Here is a 9,043-nt window from a genome sequence, read left to right on the forward strand (position 1 = left end):
TCCCTCCCCCCCCCCCCCCCCTCTCTCTCTCTCTCTCTACCACCATGAATTTTTTATTTTATTTCTCTTTCAACACTTTCTTTCTGGAGGATAAATGCTAGTGGCTTATGGAAGCTGTTGTAATTAATTTTTCCCCCTGGTTTCGTTTTGAGGGGAGAGCTATTGGTGTGAAGAGGCGTAGAGCTCAGACAGATCTCGTCTGGCAGTGGTGTTACGGGCTCACTGCTCTGCACCGTTTGAAGAGAGTGGGTGGGAGGTTCTCCCTGGCACTTGTACAATTGTGGAAATATTCAGAAATTTGATGGTAAATTGAATCTTAAAGTTTGTACAAAGATCCAAATTGCGGAACAAAAAGGAGGACCAATACAGCCCATTTTGTAAGGATTTTGAATGTTTTGTAAATGTATTGGTCCGCGTGTTGTATTTTGTAGTACTTTCTAGTTGCCTTTAGTTCTTGCTACTTATTTCCTGTATGTAAGCATTCTGTAGTTACTGCATTAAACACTTGAAACTGCATTCTGACGTACTGTTGATTTTAAACAGAACCATGTTGAAAATTGAGTCTTGCTAGCAACGTCACTGTTGTAGACAACGACACGCAAAACATTTAGGTCACCATGTTGCACTGATCTGTTTCTGTAAGCGTCTGTCTTGTCCTCACGGGATTTGTAGTGAGCTTTGGCTCTAGTTCATCACCCCCGCAGGATGGATCCTTTTCAGGTTTTTGATTGGCTCATCCATACTGAAAAACAATCATAAATCAGTGAGGACCATGCATTGCCTTGGGTTTCAGAACAGCTCTCCATCAGAATCAGAAGCATTTGGTGGATGGGAGTGAGTTGACCAAACATCAGACTGGGAGCCACTGCTTCAGTGTTTTGTAAAATGGATATGATTTTTTAAATTTAAAGTTTATTTGAATTAAGCTGCAGTAACATTTAATACATTTATCACAGACTATAGAGTAGTGATGAATCCAGCTTTCAACAGTCCAGAAGTGTTGGAGAACCTGACATTGTGGTAGGCTGACTTGGCGATGTTGGGAATGTTTGAGTACACTTCAGTCCTGCAACTCAAGCCAGCACATTTTCTCAAATGAGTCCATGGAGCCCAACAGAAGGTCTATATATTCTAAGCTACGTTGACGTTCAATGCTAGGCTAAAGTGAAAACGTGGACTGTGATCCTTGGGGCTCGGGCCCACTACAGCTGGGTGAGCCGCCGCAGGTTTTGCAGGATGCTCTTTTGACCCAGGCGCACGTGCAGTGCTCTGGTCTCTCTGGAGCTCAGCTTGGCCAGGGCGGCCGGCTCCTCCAGCACCCGGCGGTCCGTCTCCTCGTCCTCTGCGTACATGCCCAGTGTGAAGCCTGCGGCCGCCTGCAGGAGACCCTTCCACCGCGGATCCAGCGCTGGCAGCCCCTCAAAGCTCAGGGCCTGTGCCATTTTAGAATCTTCATCACCACCCTCATCTACCTCCCAGCCTTGATTCTCCTGGAATTCTTCAAACTCTGCTTTACTCATGGATAAGACCTGCAAACAATGCAATAAACAAAATGGTAATGCAGTGAGAACGACACTAGCAAAGTAACACTGGCTCCAGACCTCGACTGCTGAATGGCTCTTTGAAACAAGCTTTAGGTTTTTAATGCCGTCCATTACAGTGGGGACTCATTAGCACCACAGGCATGCAGATGTTCCAGCATGGCACTCTTCTATGATTAAAAACACCCCACCCCCAGGAGGTAAATGCAGTGTACTATGGTTTAAAAATGTAGTGGTAATAGAAAGTGCAGTGTAGTACATAAGATTTCAGTTGAAAAAATGTTTCAGATCCAGGCCCGTCATCAGCTGTGCAAGTACTTCCGAGAGCATATCTACATTGTACATACATCCATTTTATATACTTGATGAACTAAATGTTCTTTTGCAAGTCAGCCTCAGTCAGATACCTTCAGGGTTGTATACAGTTCCGTGTCTGTGAGGGATCCACTCTTGCCAAAAATAAAGGCACCTTTCTCCCCCACTATCTCCATCTCACACAGCATGTTCCACTTGGCCACCAGGAGGCGATGTTCTGCCTCGCTCTTTGTAGCTGCAGGGGGATAAAAGGACTGACAGCTTGCACAGCAACATCTAGAACAAGGTTTATGTCCTAGAGTAGACAGGGAGCAGTCACTTAACTATCAGACCTCTTATAAAACAGCTCCTTGTTTTTAAATCTGTCTTCCTTGGTCCAGTCATCTGGCACCCACCAGTCAATCAACATTTGAGCTTTTCACAACAAGTAGCTGTCTGACTGAACAGTTTGCTTGTATTACGTTAACAAATAAATTTACAAATAATACTGCGCAGCTACACAAACGTAATGTCAGGAGATACTGTAGCGACTACTACTCCTCACAACGAATTCCCTAACTGACAGGCACTTGGCCACTCAAGGAGTCTTAGCCCTTTATGTGACACTGGGGGGGCGGCAGGCTAGTGAGGAAGAGTTGAGAGAGCGAACAGTGTTATTGTTCAGTTGCGTTATCAATAAAGTTTCCCTCCTCAGGATTTTTGGATTAAGCAGTTTCTGCTTCAATACATTGTTACTGTTAAAAATGCACTTCCAATAAAGTGAGTATTAGAAAAATAAATTTTGCTGCTGAATGTAACTACTAAAGTAACTTGCAATCTAACGTAGCTACTTTTAAAATCAAGTAATCAGTAACGTAACTAAGTTACTTTTAAAAGGAGTAATCAGTAATCGGATTACATTTTCAAGGTAACTAAGCCATCACTGATCGCGTGATATTGAGCCACTCTGCCTGTCTTCCTATAATTTAAAAAATGCTGTTTTTAAGCCTGAAGTTGTGACTGCGTGAAATGTGACGGCACCTTGTACACCTGCTTTGTACATGGAGGACATCTGGATGTCTGCCGTGTCGTTGCTGTTGGTGGGAAAGGGCTCGGTGAAGCCGTACATGTGCAGGAGTTGCCAGTTGGCCATCTGGCCGTAGGTGTTAAAGATCTCCTCACCCTTCCGGATCTCACGCAGAGCCACCATTTTCAAACAGTCCTGCAGGTGAGAAATGGAACAATAAGCTCATTGGAAATATTACATTACAATATCGAATGTCACATTCAAAAGTGCCTGGGCAATCCTGAGTTCTACAGTTGAGGTAGTAGTTAAAGTAGAGAAGGGAGGAAAATGTTAATGAGACTTATTTAAATGAAGCTTACAGGTGTGTACTCTAAATTTGCATTGTGATTGGACACATGGTTCAGCATGTCTGCCATGGGTACCATCATGGGAGGGCTGGGTACTTCATCATCCTCCTCATCCTCAACAGGCTCCTGGAAACTAAAATGTGAAGGAACAACAGAAACGGTGTGCCACAGTTAGCTCTGTGTCTTCACAATCCGCCTCTGGGCAGGACTGCAATTTCAGCAAAGATTCTTCCCGTTTACAGTAATTCAGATCTCAAGATAAACAGCAGAGGAGAGTTCTTAAGAACTGCCACTCAACTCCTATACTGTAATCCTCTTCATTCTGACTGTAAAACAAATATCTGTCCTGATCCAAAGCTGTAATATTTTCATATTACATATGAAAATGTAATATGAAAAAATTCATATCATCATAAATCCAAACATTCTTGGACAGTAACCCAGCCCGTGGAATGTGTTTTGCAACACCAGCTGTTTCTGATGGCTGTGAGAGAGTAGCTAACCTGTAGGCCATGACAAAAGCTACCATACTCTGATAGAGCTCCAGGGAGTGTTGCACTGGGTCCCACAGCTCAGGATGCGAGGCGATGAAGGGTAGGACCGTGTCCTCGTACTCTTTCTGGATGTTGGTCAGGTCCGTGTCCACCGCCTCAGGGATACCCGTCCCCTTCAGCAACCTCTCTCTCTCTTCCTTGGACCTACATGTCAGTGTGTTGAACATCTTAGCGCAGTTGCATACATAACACCAGCAGACTACCACGCCAGCAACTTAAATCTCAGTGACTTTATCTTGTGTACTGCCAGAGAGACACGCAAATTAAACCACAATAACCAATTTAAAAATAGAATAGAGCTGACTTCATCCAGGGCAGCACACAAGTTAAATTAGCTTTTCATTAGACAGTGTATATGATCAAACACAGTCTGATATTTAGTGACGATTTAAAACCTCTTACCAGAACATGGGGTGGTCCAGCTTCCTAAAGTCTGGCCAGAGAGACAGATAGGGCCTCCAGTGGGACTCTGGACAGGTGTATTCATACATCAGGGCTAAGATGAGCGGGACCCACCCTGAGTTGCTGTCTAAACAGCTAATTCCTGGGAAAGATAGCCGAGTCAGAAGCCAATCAGCACATCTAATCTGAGAAGCTGATGAGAGTCGGTCCATTGCTGTACCTTCTTCAAGAACCTTCTTGACAGCAGAAGTGCCTTGATGCAGGAGAGCTTGTCTGGGGATTGAGAAGACGACATGGCCTTCTTCTATGTCATCTTTAGCCAGCATGCCATAATCCGCTATTGTGCCTTCTTTACTTAAGTAGACCTGCAAAACAAAATGCGTTTACATAACCCTTCCAGCACTTGCCACAGGTGCTTGATCTGGGGAATATCAACCTATGTATACCTTATGTATTTACATAAAACTTCAATCCAGTTCAGCGTCTGATCAATGGGGAAGGGTCGATGATGTACAATGTGGTTTTGACTTGCCTTGTTGCTAAGCGTGAGATTCACTTTATCACACCATGATAAGAAGTTCTGCAGAAGTTCATCAGTGCTTCGGTCTGTGCTTTCATTTTCCCTCTAAAATTAAAAGTAATTGCATACACTTACCATGACCTCCATAATACAAAATCAACTCTGAATAAAAACTAAGAACGAACACATACAGACAGATGAACGTGAAACCGATAGCGTTAGCTATGTGAAATAGTTCACAATAGCTTTTACCCGACATTTAAAGTCTTTTTTTTACCTTTGGTCTCTTTGCATCTGTCGCCATTTTGTAACAAGAGAAGCTTATCACGAACAAACTCTGTTTCGATTTTTTGCTCGACTGCTCTGGTCTTAAATGTTTATAAACACCTATTAACTGTATCCAGAATGCTAAGAGTACACATTTTCCCATGTGATTTCTAACAGTCGCGTGTTTCTGACGTTCGTGTTCGTCAATATTTAGGACACATACGTCAAATTAAAAGACCCTTAAAATAGAAAAAAAGTGTGAAATGTCTAACGGAGTTATGAATTGCATACATTATAGTATCATAATATACTTTGTCATCATTTCTGTGATTGAACTTTACAATATTTAGCCATGATATGTACACTCCCTTGAAAAATAATGCCTATTTTTAATCCCACAAACTTGTTGGGATTAGAATATCATGCCTTCATATCTTTGGTTGCTAGGGAAGCTGTGGTTGATTACATTTAGATGAAAGTTTGCAGTCAAGGTTCCAATAAAATTAGCCAATTTTACATAATTTTTAACAGTTTAAAAGTTGTGTTAAAAATTATGTAAAATTGGCTAATTTTATTGGAACCTTGACTGCAAACTTTCATCTAAATGTAATCAACCACAGCTTCCCTAGCAACCAAAGATATGAAGGCATGATATTCTAATCCCAACAAGTTTGTGGGATTAAATCAGCATGACCTTCAGGAATTATTTAGTTATGAATGCAGCTCCATTACAAATCCTGGCCAGAGGTCCAAAACTGATAATCTTTTTTAGACTTTTTAAACTCTATGAATTATTGTGGATTATTATGATTGTTATGCAGATATGTAGTAGCTAAACCACATTAGATGAATACCAGCTTAGTAGGAAATGCCAGTAAAGTGTAAAAAGTACATGTGGTCTATGGTAAATCATCAAGTCTCTAGTAGATCTGTAAATAGCAAGAAACTAAAAAGACAAATAGTGGGAACTTGAACCATGAGTTGATTGTTAGCTCTGAGAGTGAGCCTAACGAGGATTTTTAATATATAAATAATAGATCTGATTGGAGCAAAGCAGTCATAACATTCCACCTGCATAATATGTCGGACCCCTCATGCACCAAAATTGTTCTGACCTAGCAAGGCATAGACTCCACAAAACCTGTCAATGTGTCCTTTGGTATCTGACACCAAGACATTAGCAGCAGATCTTTTCAGGGACCTCAGATTTGACTTGCTTTTTCCGCACAAGCCACAAGTGCTCAACATTGAGGCCAAATCAACACAGTGAACTCTGTCATGTTTTTCAAACCATTTCCCGTCACTTTTGGTAGATACTAACTACTGTGTACATACCTTAAAAGAATTTTTTTTAAGAATTTATTTATGGGGGGAAATATACACAAATTATTATTTTTTATTTCAGAGGTCAAGATTCAATTACATTTTTGATATTTTTGTATTTATTTTCTTTTTCTTCTTTCTACTTTAAATGTTGGTCATTTTTCAAACTGCTCCAAAAAAGTGAAGTTTAACACTTGCTAAGCATTTTGTTTGTTATGTGTGTGTTTGGTTTTTTTATTAACTTGTAAGGTAATTTTCAAGTTGATCAAGGGCTAATATGGCGTCAATAGGCAGAGGTGTGTAGAGATGTACATACAGAGGTGTGTGTGAAGCAATGCAATGCAAACAGCAATAACAGAAAAAGCTAGTGTCACCCAGTAGGCTAATGGAAAACCGTCTTTGTTCTGAAAGCAGAAAGTCTAGAATAGAATATATAGAAAGAAATAAAGCTCATAAAATTAAGTAAATCACCCTAAGAACATATGATAATGAGTAAAAGAATGATGAGAGAAATGATAAAGAAATGATAAAACAGTGCATGTAATACCATGAATGATAACATCCCTGGACATTAGTCATCCTGAGTGCTGACCACATTTTATGGAGCTAAATCTGTTGCAAAACTTGAGCGCATGAAGGAGCTGATTTGAGAACTTGTAAAACAAAATCTGTACGTGTATTTTTAACTTGAGAACTTGTAAACTAAAAGTTGCACTTGTATTTTTGATGAAATAAAATTTAAGGGGACATATTCTGCCCTCTTTAAACACATTAATACAATTCCTTTGGGCGCTTGAAATGTCTACCAAAAGGATCAAGCACCTTTCTCATGCTGTGTGATCAACACTGATCAGGACGGCCCATTTGAGAGGCTCGTCCTATAAATGATGATGATGTGCCACTTTTAACACAACATTGGAAATGTGAGAATGTACATGACATAGAAGTATCAAGGGGGGCAGGTGTCATTGTTTTGCATTTTAATCTTTTACTAGGTCAGTCAGGAAGAAGCCCCAGACACTTAACAAAAACCATTAACATTTACCCACATGTGGTAGTGTGGCCTTGTGGGCTTAGGCAATTGTATTAAGGAAGACTGGAGGCGGTCAATTATAATCAAAAGTCGCTACTTTATTTTCAGCTCTCTCAAGTTTCCAACAGGCTTTCAACTAAAGTGCACTCCCCTTCCCCTTTTGCCAGCCCCAATTTATACCCAAAATTCCCGCGGCGAATTCCAGGTAAGAGGCCGCTCATCAGGGTGGGCCAATCAAAGTTCTCCCAGGTGCGGCATACGCTCTTCTGGAAAACAAATATCTCCACACCAATTAATTTAGTAAGTCATCATCAGTCTATACGTCTACAGATCCGATGTCTTGACAAGGTAATCTCTAATCAGGTACGTATTCCCCTCTCACCTAGTAGGCTGATGTAATACCAGGTAGGTTGGTGATGATGCCGTACCGGTCTCAGCATAACACCACACTACATTGTTTTAGTAGTCTCATACAACTGAAGCTGGCCTCTAAAGTACCTGCAACAAGAAACCCATGGCTGAAGCAAGTTCAACGTACCACAACTGGACTAGGGTTGCCACCTAGGTCTGACAAAAAACAAGGACACTGTCATACTGACACAGGGTGGCGAGTGTAATCTGTTGGCGTTTTTTTGCCAGGGCCGAATATTAAAAAGAAGAAAAACCGGGACAGCCCGGGAAAACTGGGACAGGCACGTGAAAACCGGGACAGTCCCGGGAAAACCCGGGACAGGTGGCAACACTAAACTGGACCACCAGAGAGGAGGCAGAGTATAGAGAAAATGAGTAGGGGTGTGACGAGATCTCGTGTCACGAGATCTCGTGAGATGTAACTCGGCGATATTTCTCGTCGCATCTCGCGGGATTTGTGATCCAGCAAGCAGCCAGAATGACGTCGGAAAATACAGGTATTACTATTGAAGATGCACCCGCCTCTTTCAAATCGTTTGTTTGGCAGCATTTTGGGTACCCGGCGGAAATGATAAATGGCAAGAGAGTGACTGATAAGACACGGACCATATTCAAACATTGTATGAAAATAATGCCGTACACCGTGGCTAATACGAGCATGATGCAGAGACATTTACAGCACCACCACAGCTCAGTACTCAAATCAACATATCTCACTTGAACAGAGGTAGCAGGGACAGAAAGACACGCTTTGGCAAGTTGAGACAGCAAAGGATATCGGGAGCAGTGTGGGGATGCTAATATGCTAATATGTGGACATGCTAATATTCTTTAAAATGAACATGGCAGTGTAGTTCCAGCAAATTCAATGACATACTTGGTCAGGCTCTGTTTGCACTATTTGCACTCTGTATTGACAGAGTAGGACTTTTTGTTTTGCACATAATACAGTGAGTCCCCGCTTAACGATGGGTCTGGTTAACGACGGACCAGAGTTACGACCAACCTTTTTTTTATTTCGCGCGGTGCGTGGAGGAGCAGTAGCAGCACAGTGGAGTGTTGTGTACGATAAGCTTAGGCAGCGCAGCCTCTACCGCAACCCTTCTCGGCAACGCAATCACTCTTTCTCACGCTATATGCATGAGAACATAGTTTTTTTCTATACTGTATTTAAGATCTAAGCATATCTAAATCTAGGGTCACGCTTAACGATGAAAACTACTTTACAACGGACTTTTCAGCCTCTAGCCCCGTCTCACAGCGTGGACTCACTGTAATATTGTTTGCGCTTGAAAAAAGGAGAAATATTAAATTTTATTTATTT

At 41.6% G+C, this 9,043-nt stretch overlaps 1 protein-coding gene across 1 annotated transcript; it reads right to left on the minus strand.

Annotated features, from left to right (window-relative positions):
- Nucleotides 1-869: 869 nt before the first annotated feature.
- setd6 (SET domain containing 6, protein lysine methyltransferase) lies at nucleotides 870-5,175 on the minus strand. Its single transcript, XM_077022039.1, has 9 exons — nucleotides 4,963-5,175; nucleotides 4,698-4,790; nucleotides 4,386-4,530; nucleotides 4,166-4,307; nucleotides 3,713-3,907; nucleotides 3,222-3,342; nucleotides 2,877-3,057; nucleotides 1,949-2,091; nucleotides 870-1,529 (listed from the first exon to the last, which is right to left on the minus strand). The coding sequence occupies exons 1-9, from the start codon at nucleotides 5,113-5,115 to the stop codon at nucleotides 1,203-1,205; spliced, it is 1,500 nt and encodes a 499-aa protein (XP_076878154.1). The 5' UTR covers nucleotides 5,116-5,175; the 3' UTR covers nucleotides 870-1,202.
- Nucleotides 5,176-9,043: the final 3,868 nt, after the last annotated feature.

The sequence above is a fragment of the Brachyhypopomus gauderio genome, chromosome 11 (genome assembly GCF_052324685.1).
Source record: "Brachyhypopomus gauderio isolate BG-103 chromosome 11, BGAUD_0.2, whole genome shotgun sequence".
NCBI lineage: Eukaryota > Metazoa > Chordata > Actinopteri > Gymnotiformes > Hypopomidae > Brachyhypopomus > Brachyhypopomus gauderio.